Source organism: Lepidochelys olivacea, assembly GCF_965140295.1.
Source record: "Lepidochelys olivacea isolate rLepOli2 genome assembly, chromosome: 8".
Classification (NCBI taxonomy): domain Eukaryota; kingdom Metazoa; phylum Chordata; order Testudines; family Cheloniidae; genus Lepidochelys; species Lepidochelys olivacea.
Window position 1 is genome coordinate 47,103,173 of NC_140418.1, and position 17,362 is coordinate 47,120,534.

The 17,362-nt window shown below is 43.2% G+C and overlaps 1 protein-coding gene across 3 annotated transcripts in view; it reads left to right on the forward strand.

The window, feature by feature from the left end:
- Positions 1–339: 339 nt before the first annotated feature.
- The window catches only part of KIFAP3 (kinesin associated protein 3), a 138,077-nt gene continuing 121,054 nt past the window's right edge, over positions 340–17,362 (forward strand). For all 3 annotated transcript variants that reach the window (XM_084636400.1, XM_084636399.1, XM_084636401.1), the window contains exons 1-6: positions 340–498; positions 9,242–9,373; positions 12,113–12,267; positions 15,617–15,672; positions 16,180–16,321; positions 17,212–17,311. In XM_084636400.1, coding sequence (XP_084492526.1) covers positions 467–498; positions 9,242–9,373; positions 12,113–12,267; positions 15,617–15,672; positions 16,180–16,321; positions 17,212–17,311 — 617 coding nt within the window. In that variant the 5' untranslated portion in view covers positions 340–466. The remainder of the gene's footprint in view (positions 499–9,241; positions 9,374–12,112; positions 12,268–15,616; positions 15,673–16,179; positions 16,322–17,211; positions 17,312–17,362) is intronic.

Below are 17,362 nucleotides of genomic sequence, written 5' to 3' on the forward strand. Positions count from 1 at the left end.
CATCCTACCTCCACACCAGGTCAGTCCTATGACGAGAACCAGGGTAGCTGAACTGGTCTTCAGTTCACACCAGTTCTGCCCCCAGATGCTGTGTCATGTGCTGGCCCCCTGCCTGACCCACAGGGGGAACTTGTGGCTGGTGCAGCCTGGGTGGGGGGCCCTGGGGCAGGGAAGCTGCTCCACAGACTCAGCTGGGGAGCTCGCCCGGCCTTGACAGCGATGGCCATCAGTGTCTCCTCCCCGCCTCCAGGGGGAGATGTGCAGGCCCCGCTCCTCCAATCTCGTTCTGCACAGGTAGCGAGGAATCAGTCCCACAGCGACGACGCGGCCTGTGGTCTCGCTGCGCCTGCGCGCTAGGGAGAGCTGCAGGGGCTGGGTACTGTGTGCGGGCGGGGCTGGCGCTGCTCTCACCCTGGTAACAGCGGCCGCTGCGGAGCCGCCCCCGGCCCGGCACCCCCGCGGCACTATGCAGGGGGAGGACGCCAGATACCTCAAGAGGTACCGCCCGCCCCGCGCCGGGGGGCTGTGCAGGCCGGGGCAGCACCCGAGTGGGGCGGGTGGGGTTCGGGGGATGGGGTCTGGATGGGGGATGGGTGGGGTTGGGGAGGAGGTTTGGGGTGGGTGGGATTTGGGAGATGGGTGGGGTTAGGGGAGGAGGTTTGGGGGATGGGGTCGGGTTGGGTGGGGCGGGGGATAGGAGGGATGGCTGGGGTTAAGGGTCGAGGTGGGTTGGGTGGGGGTGGATGGGTGCGGTTATGGGGAGGTTCAGTTTGGATGGGTGGGGTCAAGGGGGGAGGTTAGGTTGGGTGGGGGGGTGGATGGCTGGGGTTAAGAGCCAAGGTTGGGTTGGGTGGGGATGGATAGGAGGGATGGCTGGGGTTGTGGGGGGATGTTCGGTTGTGTTTGGAGTGTATAGCTGGGTGTGCACTGTACGGGTGAGGTGTAGATAAGGAGGGATTGCTGGAGATCACTGAGCAGGTGGGATGTCAGAGTAGCAAGGTAGGTAAAGGAAAGGGCTCTGGTGGGGAAGGGTGGATCTGAGGGATTGGATGGATGGGCTTTTTGGGAGGGATGGAGTGATGAGTGGATGATTATCTGCTGACACCATTGTTTAATGATGAAGCTGCCCCAGTTAGAGATTAGGGTCCAGCTGTTACCAGCTGCTTCAGAGGAAAATGCAAGCAGCCCCAAGAACAGTTATAGAATATTCTGCCCATGGGAAAGTTTCTTCTTAACCTCTGTCAGTTAGTGGCTGGTTTACCCAATAAGCATGAGCCCTTATCATTTTTTCCTAGCTATGCAACTCTGGATTTTCTCATTATCCATCATTTTTTTTTTTTGAACCCTTCTGAGCTGCTGGTGATCTCCCCCTCTCTCTCTTTCTGCTTGTGTTCTGCACTGTTCAGCAGCCTTTGCAGAGTTGTGATTGGATATGTTGGGACACCCCAGTCATGTGCAGAGTTCTGTCACTCCCTTGTTGCTTAGATTGTTTACTTGCATGTGTCAAATGATTACGATCCTTGATTTTAAAAATGCACTGAAAACTACCAATGATTTCTGATGGCCATTGATTCTGCTCTGAAGATATGATCATAGCTGAAAACTGAGTGGTCATCTGGTGTTATAGTTGCAATGGCCATCTTCAAAGTAGTATCTATCTTAATGTGTATATTCTATGCAGACCACTTTTGCGATCTTGGAGGAATTTTTTTTCCAGTGTTTTCAGCAGCAGACTTTAAATTTTTGTGTTCTAGAGAAACTGCTGAAACAAACCCAGTGCCCTGTTTGTCATGGCTCTGGGCAGATAGATGTGCAAGCATAGCTCTCCTCTGATTTCTTTTTCTCTTGTCATTCTTCATGCAGACTCCCACCCCAACATTCTGTTTGGCTCACTGTTGTAAGTTGTTAGTGTATAGGGGGATCACAAGAATTTGTAGCCTTGCATATGCACAAAAGTTGCACCAGTTTAATAAAATTAGATTTTAAAAAATGGATTTAAACTAGGGTAAACCCCAATGTGGATGCTCTTAATTCAGTTGACACTAGAGCTAAATCGGTGCAAGTTTTGTGTGTAGACAAGACTTTCCTCTTTTAAGCTTTAATAGAGATTCTTGTCAATTTCAAGAACCAAGCAGGCAAGCGAAGTGAAGGGACAGCATGGCATAGCTGCATACCAGCAACCTGGCACAATCTGTCCTTCAAGCCTTGACAATCATCCAACATTTAGATTTTTTTTTCAAGTAGATGGATGGTTGCAAAACTTAATAAGACTAGAAATGTTTCATTTATTTAAAAAACAAAAACATTTCCTTTGTGGCACTGGAGACCCATATACTACATTTGTTCTCGTGGATAGTAAATGTTGATAAATGCAAAGAAATGTGTAGAGCTTATTTAGTGCTTTTCAGCTGTAATCTCAAAGCATATCTCAAAGTTTAGGCTTTGAGATGAGGAAACTGAGGTACAGGTGATAGAGCAACTTCCCTCTCAGTGGTTGAGCCTGAGTAGCTGGTTGGACATTGGGCCTGTCTGCATGCAAGGGGAAGAAAATGGCCCCCAGGCCACAGAAGACAGGCTACTCTAGCCTGATAAGTAGATCATGGCCTGTGACCCATTATGTGGTCCCCTCCCAAGGCACAAAGGAAGCAAAGCAGAGGATCTCCACAACAGTAGGCCCTGTGCTCACCCATGATTCCACTCTATATAGAGGCAGGTTCCATGAGGAAAAAAACTTGAAGGCAGTACTAAAACTCATTGTGGTTCAGCTAATTTGGGCAGGCTTGCTCTTCAACCTATTCATAAATATTACCAAGTTTGACAATTAAAACAGTTTTGACTCATGCAGAGAAATTAATTAAATATTCTATGCAGTAAGCTTGGTGAAAATGGATTTGGAAGAAAATGAAAAAGCTGGCTTCCTTTGACGGTCATCCTACTACTAAGGCCTTTATCCTTAAATTTTGTGAGATTGCATGTCTATACAATCTTTAGTTACACACACAGTTAAAGCTTCCTGAGTAACCTTAACAAATCTACTAGGTAGGCCTTATTACAAATTCCTTCTAACCTCCAAAAAGTAGACCTTGAGTGAAGCAGTCCCACAAATTACAATTCCTCTCCCAAACTCCCTCACTCAAGCCCTAATACCTTAAGGTGTTGAGCACCCTCAGTTCCCACTGATTATAACAGGAGCTGAGGATGCTTAGTCTCTCATAAGACCAAGCTCACAGAGCTTTCCTGAAATAGCCTCTTACCAAAAATCTGTAGATATACTGAAACAGGTTTGGACTTGCTTGATTTATATCTCATGGTGGTGGTGAATTTTAAAAATCAGCCAAGCCCAGTAACAAACCATCAAAATCATCCTAAGACACTGAAGTTTCAGGCTCTGGAAAAATAGGTACGGTAGAGGCCTGTGCTCCAGCAGAAGGGATTTGTGAGTTCTTGTAGAAACAACTTGTTTGGAGTTCTTCATTCTTTTTTTCGTTTTTTTTTTTGGGGGGTGGGGGTAGTGCTTCAGTTCACTGTTTTGTCGACAAAACATTGTAGTGTAGACAAGGCCTAAGACATCTCTTATCCTATCACCAGAATCTGTGGGAAAGATTCCTTTAGAGAGAGATGAGTAACTGCTAATTGCATCAGTCTCTGGGGAAGCTGAGGATTAGGAATGCAGACTTTCAAAACATGGGCATATTTAGGCAATTAAACCCCTTTTCTGAGCCTATGACTTCCATAAGAGGCTTATCTTTCCGATTCAATGATTGATCCCTCTTAGTTTTGGATAGTATAGGCCAGGGGTCGGCAACCTTTGAGAAGTGGTGTGCTGAGTCTTCATTTATTCACTTTAATTTAAGGTTTTGCATGCCAGTAATAGATTTTAACGTTTTTTAGAAGGTCTCTCTCTATAAGTCTCTATATTATATAACTAAACTATTGTTGTATGTAAAGTAAACAAGGTTTTCAAAATGTTTAAGAAGCTTCATTTAAAATTAAATTAAAATGCTGATCTTATGCCGCCAGCCTGCTCAGCCTGCTGCCAGCCTGGTGTTCCATTCACCTAGGCCAGCAGCAAGCTGAGTGGGGCCTGCAGCCGGGACCCCAGCTGGTAAGGGGCCGGCAGCCAGAAACCCAGACCAGCAGCGGGCTGAGCGGGGCTGACGGCCGGGACTCCAAACCAGCAGTGGGCTGAGCGGCTCAGCCCGTTGCCACTCAGCCTGCTGCCAGTCTGGGGTTCTGTCCGCCGGCTCCTGCCAGCCAGGGTCCTGGCTTCCAGCCCTGCTCAGCCCGCTGCTGGTCTGGGATTCCGGCCCTGCCCACATAGAGTGGGTATCTACCTTCTCCCTGGTTCTAGACCCTTCTCTTCCTCTCTCTCTACACTGAGCTGAGGGTGGGAGTTCACTGAGCACAGAGCTGGGGGTGAAGGATCAGGCTGGGGGTTGGGGTGTAGGGTCTGGCCAGGAGCTAGAATGAGGGAGGGCGCTCAGGGTTGGGGCAGAAGATTTGGGTGTGAAGTGCTCACTAGGGTAGCTCCCATTTGGTGCAGGTGGGAGTGTGTGTGTGGTGGGGAGGCGGGAGTGCAGGAGCTCCCGTTTGGTGCTCAGGGTGGTGGTGGGAATGTGCAGGATGCAAGAGTCAGGGCATGGGCTGTGGGGGAGCTGAGTGCGTGAGGGGTGCTGGAATCAGGGCTGGGGTCGTGGTGGCATGTAGGGATCAGGGCAGGAGGCTGGGGTGTGTAAGGGTCAGGGAAGAGGGCTGGGTGTGTGTGTGTGTGCGGGTGTAGGGGTCAGGGCAGAGGGCTGGGGGTGTGTGAGGGGGATGCAGGGGGCTGGGGTGCTTGAGGAGGGTGCAGGGGTCAGGGCAGGGGGCTGGGGTGTTTGTGGGGGGTGCATGGGTCAGGACAGAGGGCTGGGGGTGTGGGCTAGGGTCCTGGGGGTGCTCCCAGCCCCCTGCCTAGAGCGGCTCACGGCAGGGGGCTGGAGGGGATATGCCCTGATTCCATCCCCCCTTTCCCAAGGCCCCGTCCCCACCTCTTTTTCACCTCCTCTCCTCCGCTCTGCTTCTCCCCCTCCCTTGCAAGGGCAATCAGCTGATCGGTTAAAAGAGGAGGAGGGGCAGGAACCCAGCACGACTGCAGAAGAGGCGGGGGAGAGGGGACCTTGCTTGCGCTGCAGCAGCAGCCGGCAGGACCCAGCTTCTTCACCCTGCCCCCTTGGGGGGTGGAGAAGAGCAGGCCGGGGTGGACAAGATTTTTAATGGCATGCTGCTGCCTGCCAGGGTCCCGGCCGCCGGCCTATCTCAGCCCGCAGCCAGCCTGGGTTCAGGTGCCATAGGTTGCCGACCCCTGGTATAGGCTTTATCTAGGCAGGCAGGAGCTTTGAAAGTCATTCTCCTTAATTACTTAATTTCTCTTGTAACTGAGATACCGTTCTTGGTATTTTTGGACATACCAAGATAGATTTCATTTAAATTATGATTTAAATCACTAGTCAGGAAGACGTGATTTAATAATGGATTTCTACATAAAAGTGTATTCTTGTTGGTTGTTATAACCTCAATACATATTCAATGTTATACCTCAATACATATTCTTCACAACTCCGAGATAGATGTCGGTTTCATGTTTAGAAGGTACGCACTGTATATTTTTTAAGTGATTTCTTTTGAAAACTTTTCAGATTACTTTTACAGCTATATCAGAAAATGAATGACTGTTTGGTTATTTCATTTACCAAAGGTAATTGAAGCAGATATTTGTGAAGTCATTGGGAGATAAACTATGTCCAATTCAACAGGTTAATCATTAATATTAGGAGGATTTTCTTGCCATGCTGTATTAGGAGGAGAACATCACCAGGCAGACATTTAAATTGTTTTATTTAACTAAACCAACAACATTATGTATTCTGGATTTTTTTCTTCAACAGCAAACTTATAATATTTTAAGAAAACAAGCATATGAATTTTTGAAGTTAGTTAAACATTCAAGTTTTTTAAAGTCAGGTTTGTTTTTGTTAAAATTGTTTTTAACTAAAATAGTTAAATGAAATTAAAAAAACAAAAATTAAATCGATTTAATGTCAGCCAGGTCAACATGAGAAACTTAAAATATTGGCTTCTGCAGCTGACTCAGTCATCTTCACCTTCATTTTCCTGTTTGTTCATAATCTGGAAAAGAAAAACAAGCTTTCCTGCTTTTTCAGGTCCCAAACGATTTCTCAATTTGGAATGAATTAGTCCAAAGGAAGAAAATATTCTTTTTACACTGGCAGAAGAAGCTACTGCTGTTACAAGTGAGATTATCACTTCAATCGTCTCTGAATCCAAGTGTTTAAGTGACTTCCATCAGTTCACTGGTGTGACTTTCTTTAAAACATCATCAGCAAACATATATTTCTTGAATGGTTCACCCTTAGCTCTAAAGTTTATTATAGTTGGCATTATGGAGGGAAGATTGCTGGATGTCCACGTCCTAGCCAACTCCTCTTCTTCAGCAGTTCAGGTTTGACCATAGTACCGAGTATTGAGAATATTTGCAAGAAAATGAGATGGAGAGAGTGCTTGTCCCATTCTTTTTTTTTAAATGCCTGTAATTTAACTCTGTCATTGCATATTTCTCTTTTTAAGATCTCATTCAGTTCATTCCAAATTTCAACAGCGTCAGCAATAAAACAGCTATTTCCCTGCATTTTATTCAAGGCTACAGAAATGGGCTTCAGGGTACTCGGCATGTGTTCAACATTTCTCTTAAGCCCAATGTTGAGAACTTTGGCTGTGACAGTGTCATCTATTTGTTCACGATTTTGTTCACAAACTGTCATCAGGTTAGGCCAGTTCTTGATATAGTGCTCAAAACAGTCCAGTACTGAGTTCTATCGCACGTCTTGTGGGAGAGTTAGCTTGGTTCCTCCCACTTTTTTCAGAGCAGCTGCTGTAAAGTGGTTGTTACCGAAGTGTTTTGCAATTTCAACAACATTAGCCTTTATTTCTGGAACATTGAAGTCTTTGGCTAGGAGGTGCATCAAATGTGCACTGCAACTGTATGTTGTTAGCTTGGGACTCCTAAATAATTTCTTCTCACCTTGGATATATTCGCAGCATTGTCTGTGACCAAGCTGCATACCAGACATTTGAATTTTTTTTCACAGTTTGTTATAGCTTTTACTGCTACTTCTTGTAAGTATTCTGCTGTGTGTGCATTTCCTGATGTATCAGTTGTTTCTGTAAGGAAGACATTCCCTTCTGTTGTCACACAAGCACGTACAACAGGATCATTGTGGACATTGCTCCACCCGTCAAGACTCAGGTTAACAATTTTACCCTCTAGACCTTTTGCACACTGCTCAATTTCTCTTTCATACACTTTATCCAGCAATTTGCCTGTGACATCTGCTCTGTTGGGTGGACTGTATCCTGTTCAGTTAATGACTGAACAATGTTAATGAAGTGTGCGTTCTCAATCATACAGAAAGGAGAGTTTGTTGCATAAACAAACTGGGCAATTTTTTCATCAATTACCTCTTTTTGTAATCTGCTGGTTCTTATCACAAATTTATCTATGGTTGTTTCTGGATGGTGGAGATTTTTTTTCTTTTCACTACAGGTGATATACTGTGGCTATGTGACATACATGATGTGACTGAAACACTATCATTTGCAGATAACTCTGAAACTATAGAAAATGATGGTGATCTTGAAAGTGGAATGTCTTCAGAATTCTGTATGTTGAGGATGGATTGTCCTAAACAAAATAAGTCAGTGCAGTTACTTCAGTATTACCACCATACTGTTCATTTAGTATTACTCATTGCATTGACTGACACTCAGTGCTACTTTAAAGGTGAAATTGTAAAACGAAGATCTGCCTATTTCAGCTATTCATTTTTTATCACAACTGCATCTAAAATGATAGTACCATAGAGTAGCAACTATATTTTTTTGCTCAAACATGAGAATTCAAGAATAGTCCAGAAGGAAGACAGGCAGTCCTTAAGAAAAGTATGAAATAAAAAAGTTTACCAACCTGAAGATCCTGCATGTTCAGACATGTTCCTTTCATCGTCTTTAACGCAGCTTCTTCCTGAGAAGGAACACTTCTCAGGATGTTGTTTCATTCGGGCAACCAGGCCTTGCATTTCTTCGTTGCACTGTTTGCATTTTGCACGCATGCCTGTCTTACCCACAAGTAGGGGAACTTCATTAAAATATTCCCAAACTGGGTCTCTTTTACAGCCTGCTACCATTATAGGTTTTCCCTTCTAGTGAGAGAATGGTATGGTAGATCTCAAATCAATGAAGGCTACACTCAGAAAGACCTCAAGACTTCTGGAATATGCTACTCAAACAGTTTTACTTTTGTTTCTACTGCCTGTCCCTCCCTTCTCACATTTATCTCCAGACTTCTTCTCCTTGTCCAGATCTGTTGCGCGCCAAACAATCTTCTATTCATTGAACTTTTTGAAATTTTGCACTTCTAGAGAGAGGTAAGGGATTGACTCTGTGTACACACATTTGCAAAGGGAGAATAGGGTTGAGGTCTGTTATTTCTCACCTCTATATATAATGTATTTATTTAAAAACATTTTTGCTGTTACCTCTGGAGACACAAATCCACAGTTTGACAACTGCAAAACTAAGCATCTCTGATGGTATCTTCTAGACTGAGCACTGAGTCCCATTGGGTAGATAGAAAGATTAACCTAAATAATCTATACAGAAGCCCCTGGAACCCCAGAAGGTTGGGTCCCTAATCCATGAACTATTGGAACTCATTTACAAAACTTTTCTTAAAGATTACATGAATATATTGTCTCATAGTATAGAATTAGAATTTATAATCCCTATTCCATGATGAGATATCTTTGAGCTATAATGTATCTTAATTAAAACCATCTTTCGGTAGGTTTTTTCCTCAAAAAGCATTTTATCAAAAAAATCCGATTTAAATAAAAAAATCCAATTTTTTTTTTAAATCATTGATTTTTAGCCACCCTGGCACATACTAGAGCCAATAGACATAGAGATGCCTCTTGTGCTAAGATTCGTATGTAAGTTGAAGGAACGTGGGAGAGACCATGTGCTAATGCAAAGAGGACCAAGACTGGGTTTATGCTATGTAGGTAGAATCTGTCTCAGTCATACAAACTGCTTGGTCAGAGATGTCCAATTCACATTGACCTGTTTTCCCAGATATTCCTTGGGCTTCTCATTTAGTCAGTGATGAATTTGTTTTTCTGCCTTGCAGGAAGGTGAAAGGAGGTAACATAGATGTACACCCCTCTGAAAAGGCCCTTATTGTTCATTATGAAGTGGAAGCAACTATTCTTGGAGAAATGGGGGACCCCATGTTGGGGGAGCGCAAGGAGTGTCAAAAAATGTAAGTTCCTGGCACACTCTTGGGGTTATTTCTTAAAGTTAAAATTTCCTGGATTTCTAGGCTGAGTTCTTAAAATTACTGTTCTATTATATTATTTCTTTTGTTACTGAAACTTTTTCAAACTTCAAAACATTTAATTAAATTAGTATTAAGTCTGGAAATAACATATATGCATAGTTGTTTGCAGTGTTGTTGTAGCATATATTCATTGTAGTATTAAACTTTTAGTTTTTATAATGTTTTCTATCTGTATATCTCAAGGTACTTTGTAAAGGAAAATAATTATCATTCTCCCCATCTTATGTATGGGGAAGCTGAAACAGGGAGAATAGGCGCCGACTCCATGGGTGATCCGGGGCTGAAGCATCCACAGGGAAAAATTGGTGGGTGCGGAGCACCCACCGGCAGCTCCCCAGCTCACCTCCGCCTCCTCCCCTGAGCGAGCCAACGCGTCCTGCTTCTCCCGCCTCCCTTCCAGTGCTTGTGCCACGAAACAGCTGTTTCACATGGCAAACCTGGGAGGGAGAGGGGAGGAGAGGGAAGGGGCGGGGCCAGGGTGGGGAAATGGGGAGGGAGTCAATAGGGGCAGGGAGGGAGCGGAGTTGGGGCCGTGGGGGTGCGAGCACCCACTGGCACCAAGAAAAGTTGGTGCCTGTGGCAGGGAGAAGTGAAGTTACTTGCTCATGGTCACACAGTGGTCAATGGCACAGCTTGGGATAAAACCCAGATCATCTGAGGCCTACTCTGGTGCTCTGTCCATTGGGATACACTGCATCCCTTATTTGGAGGATGTGTATGTCCAGTTAATGTTAGCAATTTCACTGTTGTCTGCATTTTCTTTATACAGGGCACAGTTGTTGTGCCCTCTGTAGTTAAGGTTGCCTAAGCATTTCTGTTGTAAAAGGCCCTTTTCCAGTAACTTCCTCAGACTTTCACCTTGAAGGTGAAACTTTGCAGGTCTGTTTTTTGCCTGAGGGCGAATTTTTTTTTTTTTTTTTTCAAAAAGATCGAGCATATGTATCTGAATGCGGGGGTTCTTTTTTAAGAACAAGGAACAGGTGGGAAAAAAACATTTCCATTGTATCAAAAAATCTGCAATAGTAGTATTTTCTTAACACACTAAAAATGTTTGTCTTGTTTACCATGAATCCATGCTATTCCATCCAGGACTCAACAGAAATCCTTTTATTCCACCTCCTGGTCTGTGCTTACAGATATCTGCTCTGGCTTACTCTCTGTCACTAGTATGATCTGTGATTGAGTCCTTTATGGTAAAGTAGACTTCTTTCTCTGGCTGTCCTAATGTGAAAACTTCAAAAAGATCTCACAAAACTAAGTGATTGGGCAACAAAATGGCAAATAAAATTTAATGTGGATAAATGTAAAGTAATGCATATTGGAAAAAGTAACCCCAACTATACATACAATGTGATGGGGGCTAATTTAGCTACAACTAATGAGGAAAGAGATCTTGGAGTCATCGTGGATAGTTCTCTGAAGACGTCCACGCAGTGTGCAGCGGCAGTCAAAAAAGCAAACAGTATGTTAGGAATCATTAAAAAAGGAATAGAGAATAAGACGGAGAATATCTTCTTGCCCTTATATAAATCCATGGTATGCCCACATCTTGAATACTGCATACAAATGTGGTCTTCTCATCTCAAAAAAGATATAGTGGCATTAGAAGAGGATCAGAGAAGGGCAACTAAAATGATTAGGGGGTTAGAACAGGTCCCTTATGAGGAGAGAGTAAAGAGGCTAGGACTTTTCAGCTTGGAAAAGAGGAGACTAAGGGGGGGACATGATGGAGGTATATAAAATCATGAGTGGTGTGGAGAAAGTGAATAAGGAAAAATTATTTACTTGTTCCCATAATTTAAGAACTAGGGACCGCCAAATGAAATTAATGGGCAGCAGGTTTAAAACAAATAAAAGGAAGTTCTTCTTCACTCAGCGCACAGTGAACCTGTGGAACTCCTTGCCTGAGGAGGTTGTGAAGGGTAGGACTATAACAGGATTTAAAAGAGAACTAGATAAATTCGTGCAGGTTAAGTCCATTAATGGCTATTAGCCAGGATGGATAAGGAATGGTGTCCCTAGCCTCTGTCTGACAGAGGGTGGAGATGGATGGCAGGAGAGAGATCACTTGATAATTGTCTGTTAGGTTTGCTCCCTCTGGGGCACCTGGTGCTGGCCACTGTCAGCAGACAGGATACTGGGCTGGATGGACCTTTGGTCTGATCCAGTATGGCCATTCTTATGTTCTTAGGTTGTAATGCAGTGTGAGGAAACTCTTGCAGAATCAATACTGACAGCAGATTTTATTTCTGACAGGTATTTTTTCTATGCTATGCTCTGGGAGTTTCATATTAATAAAGGATAGTTACCTTTAGAAAACTTTTTTGGAAATAGATCACTGACTCCTTATTTGCTGCTGTGTCTTGACCAAATATTAGGCATTTGCTAATGCAGCCATCTCTAAAGCTGTTGTTTGATCAGCTGGTGAGAAATGGTCCTATCCTATTAAGTCTATTTGACAGACAGTTGCTTGCTGTCCTGAACTCCAGGGTGCCACTGCTTTCTGATCTTGGTTGTTCCAAACTGTAGCATGAGCATCAGATGTCTGTAGATCATCTCTGCCTTGACAAACTCATGACTATAAAAGTTTAAATCGAAGTATTGAAGATACAAAAATCCTACATCAACTGGGGAGAAAACGATCTGAACTGTGTCTTGCAGTATTCGGCTGAAGAGTCTTAATGCAAACACAGACGTTGCTTCCCTGGCTCGAAAGGTGGTGGAGGAATGCAAGCTCATTCACCCCTCCAAGCTAGCAGAAGTGGAGCAGCTGCTGTACTACCTGCAGAACCGCAGAGATGCCTCTTCCGGGAAAGGTAAGCGAGAGAGAGAACAGGGTGAATGGGGAGCTGGAATGTAGCAGCTATAGCGATACTCTGTAGTTTGGGGGTTCTAATTCAGATGCTACTTTCTCTGATACTCAGAAACCTGAGGAGGGAAGGGGAGTGTGTGTTTTGTGCTGTACTTGGAAGAATTGACAGAATCGTGTGGGGAAAGAGTTGTCATTTTGATGATCTAAGTACATTCTGAATTTTGATTAGTCAAACTTAATATTGATGCTTCTCTTTCAATTTTTGTGTCTCGGTTAAAGTTTTCTGTTCTAAATGCTGAAATGATTATTTCAGATAGTGCTGTAAAGATGACGATGGAATTATTTCCATGAAAATTACAACCTCTTCTTCTCTTTTCTGTTACAACCAGTTAATAGGATAGATGCTTTCAAATGTCTTTATCTGGAAGCTGTGGTTCAATGCCTGTTAAATTGCAGAGCCAACAGGTTCTTTATAGTACTATGAGTCCTCACTTTGTCTGCTGACAGAGCTGTACTGTTACACCCTAGCTTTATTTAAACCTCTGTTTAACATCTGGTTCAGGGGCCTTCAGTCCTGAGGCACTTCGAGATTTAATAAGGTTAAAAGAATTCTAGCATTTTCAGATTTGTCTCTTGGTAAGACACAAAGAAGGCAAAAATCCTGGAGAAATTTCCACTCCAGTCCTGGATTCCTTTTCAAAGCAGTTAATTGTTAGGGGCTTGCAGGCATACATCTACCAACTCATGTTCTGGAACAGAAGGTATAAAAGTTTCCAATCCCTAGCAATCTCCTATGTGATTGCAAACCCAGCTCTTTTGTTATATAGGCACAATTATAGGTTAGGTTTTCTTAACTCTTTTCTGCTGTGTTCTTTTGTGGCTACTTTTTAGTGGAATGTGTAGTTCTTAGTGTAAAAGCAAAAATACTGGGCTGTGATAGTTCATAATTTTTTCCTTATTCCTGTCTAAAGAAAACCTGAAATTACATTATTTTTAAATGGTACCTTTCTGCCTGTTACATATATTAATAATGTAGATCTTGTCTACTCATTATATACTGGAAAATTCTGTAGGTGGGTGACCTGAGAATTAGTACTTTATGACATCATGGATTCAAAGGAAGCAAAACCTGATTAATTGAGAGAGGAGCTGATTTTTTATTCAGACTGTTTAAAACTCTCTTGTTTTCCTCTTGGTCTTATTACTAGGCATTTAGTAAACAATAGGAAGAAAAGCTTTTTTTGGATAAATATTCAACACTCCATCTCTTCAACTAAGGCTTGTGAGAATGCCCAGTCCTTTTCTCTGGCTCCTCCAATAGAGTGGCAGCAAAAAAACCAGCCACTTGACATTAGATATGATATGCTATTATTAGGACCCTACCATATTCACAGCCATGAAAAACGCGTCACGGACCGTGAAATCTGGTCTTTTGTGTGCTTTTACCCATACTATACAGATTTCACAGGGGAGACCAGCGTTTCTCAAATTGGGGGTCCTGACCCAAAAGGGAGTTGCAAGGGGTTTGCAGTATTGCCACCCTTACTTGTGTGTTGCCTTCAGAGCTGGGTGGCCAGAGAGTGGCAACTGTTGGCCATGTGCCCAGCTCTGAAGGCAGTGCCCTGTCAGCAGCAGCACAGAAGTAAGGGTGGCAATACCATACCATGCCACCCTTAGTCTACACTGCTGCTTTCAGAGCTGGGTGGCTGGAGAGGGTGGCAATACCATACCATGCCATCCTTACTTCTGTGCTGCTGCTGGCGGCAGCTCTGCCTTCAGCGGTGCAGAAGTAAGGATAGCAGTACAACAACTCCCCGCCCCCCTACAATGACCTTGTGACTCCCCTCCCCCTTCAGGATCCCTATAATTACAACACTGTGAAATTTCATATTTAAATAGCTGAAATCATGAAATTTAAGGTTTTAAAAATCCTACAACCATGAAATTGACCAAAATGATCCATGAATTTGGTAAGGCCCTAGCTATGATAAAAAAGAAACAAACAAGCAGCTAACTTTTCTTGAAACAAACACACACCTTCCCCCACCCCCTAAAAAAGCTCAAACTTTTCAGGCCTTTATCATAAAGAAGCAGAATAGACCTATGCCCAATGTTTTACCATTTGTCAGTTACCTTTAACGTTTGTTTGGATGCTTTTTTATGTATAGAATTTTGGACTTTTGGACTTACAGGCACTCCTGCCATACCACCGCATGAGCCAGAACACAGGGTTTAAAAAGTGCTCTTCCTGCTCCACAGAGATGTCTATTTTGGATCAATATGTTGCATGCTTGAGAGCTGGTCGCTTCGTAAAAGGGTTCAACAGCCTTTACACGCAGGCCTTGATGAGAACAAAGCCATAGCCTCAACGCCTTCCCCAGAGAAAGTCAGAAACTTTCACTATGTCTGTACATCACAAACTTTTCTTGTCAGCAACAAAAATCCTAGAATGCTTTACTTTTAACTGTTTAGTCACTTCCACCCTTTACCTTCATGCACACTTCCTAGGAAATGCTGAATCAAGGCCTACAAAGTTCTGATTAGACAAATAGCTTACTGAAAGCAATTGTTTTCCACCTTTGTGTCGTACATACCAACAGAATTTGTCATGTAAGTATGACAGGTTTCAGAGTAACAGCCGTGTTAGTCTGTATTCGCAAAAAGAAAAGGAGTACTTGTGGCACCTTAGAGACTAACCAATTTATTTGAGCATGAGCTTTCGTGAGCTACAGCTCACTTCATTCATCGGATGAAGTGAGCTGTAGCTCACGAAAGCTCATGCTCAAATAAATTGGTTAGTCTCTAAGGTGCCACAAGTACTCCTTTTCTTTTTTCATGTAAGTATGTGTCACTAAGTCTGACCTAAGCTTTCTGGTGGCCCTCTGCACAGAGGAAAATTTAATTCTGAAGGTCCGATCCCACATTATAGTGAGGGTATCCATGATCTTGTAATCATGTGATGATACTCTGTTCCAAGGCACGTATATGTAAGGGGGCTTAACTCTGAATTTTCCAGTTCTTATGCAGTTAAAAATGTTAGGCTTCTAAAGATGGATTCATTAAAAAAAACAAAACACCCCAAACTTTTTAAAAAGAAATTTCCAGTACATTATTCTGAGTGTCAAAAAGTCATGGCGAAATTTTCTCCTTGGCTCCTTCTTGCTCTGGCTACAGAGCTGAGCAAAAACAACACTTGAGCTTTGTTATATACAGTACTTAGATTGTAAACTCTGTGGGGTGGGGATCCTCTTTGTTCTATGTTTGGGGCTCCTAGATACTAGGATAATACTGACTATGCTATTGTCAATGAATATGCACAACATTAATTATAACCATGTCTTTTATTGCTATAGAAAAGAAAGAGAAATCTAGTAAACCGAAGGATCCACCACCTTTTGAAGGAATGGAGGTAGGAATCAAGCTAGAATATAAAGGAAGCTAAATATGAAGACCTTTACTCTTATAGGACTGTTTTATATTAAAAGGAAAAAATATAGATGCAAAGCCGATGAGTAAAATATTGAAGAATTTTTTATTAAAGACCTTGGTTTAAAAATATGAAATAATAAAATAAAAGTCCTCTCCATAAGTGGTAAAATTCTTGCACATTTGTCTTTGAGTTATATACTTAGAGGGTCATATGAGTGAGATTCCGGAACATGGGGCTAGACATGACGAAGCTGCTACTTAGCGTCAATTGTTTTTGTAATTAAATCTCCTTGTGTGTTCTGGGCAATCAGTAGCAATGGTTCTGTACATGGTGTTTGGTTTTTGTTATCGTTTACATCTTAAGACTTAGCTACACACTCTTTCCTGTTTTGTCTGCAAAGTAACATCTTTTTTTTTTTTTGGCTGCGTGTTGAGCGGGTTCCTTTTTCTCTGTGTCGGAGCCCAGCTATGTCTTTGATGCTTTCAGATTGATGAAGTAGCCAATATCAATGACATGGATGAGTACATTGAGTTACTGTATGAGGATATTCCTGATAAGGTGCGTGGCTCTGCCCTTATCTTACAACTCGCCAGGAACCCTGATAATTTGGAAGAATTGCTGCTCAATGGTAACTTCCAAATCCTCTCATAAAGTTATGCTGTTTTTGTCCATATCTGTGGAGCTTTCTGTCCACTCCCACATCTTTCATTTGGGATGGGATGGGGTTCTAGTATTAGTTTGCTCTTAGAGCAAAGTAGGGCAAGGATACATTTACTGGTTATATCTCAACAGTGCCGTAGCACCCAAAATGTGCTAGGTGCAGTGTATGTGGGGGGAGGAGGAGAATGGAGAGAGAGTTATAGAGGAAGGCATTCCTTGCCCCCCAAGAGCTTACCCTCTGTAAAGCAACACATTATATAAAGCAAGATCTGAGTTAAGGGTTTGTGGTGGTGATGCTCTTTTTCCCTTGTCCTCTCTCCAGCCATCCCTTCTCTCCTCTGGTGCCTCAGCCAAACTGTTTCACCATTGATGCCCCAGTGTGTCCTCTCCAACTGGCCCACCCCATGTCATAAAATAGGATTAGTCTGGTCTGAGAGATGGACGCAAAAAACATTAGGCAGTCAAATGGTGGCCATGTTAATCATAGAATCATAGAATATCAGGGTTGGGATGGACCTCAGTAGGTCATCTAGTCCATCCCCCTGCTCAAAGCAGGACCGATCCCCAATTTTTGCCCCATATCCCTAAATGGCCCCCTCAAGGATTAAACTCACAACCATGGGTTTAGCAGGCCAAAGCTTAAACCACTGAGCTATCCCTCCCCCCATGAAAGTGTCTGAAGGCTGAGGTCACTCTGGTGGCAGGGGCCTACATGGCCTCACCTGCTCCTTGCACTAATTGGCAGATTCTGCTGCTTGAAAGAATGCAGTGAAAGGTGTGTTTAATCTGTTTAGCGCAAGCGGGTCAGAGAGAAAGAGGCACTACACACGTTCATCTAAATCTTGTTTGTTTTTTTAGAAACTGCACTGGGTGCATTAGCCAGAGTGCTGAGAGAAGACTGGAAACAAAGTGTGGAACTTGCTACTAATATTATTTATATTTTCTTTTGCTTTTCAAGGTAAGTGAAAGAATTTATACACAGAGGTGAGGAGCTTGCTCTATCAGTTGC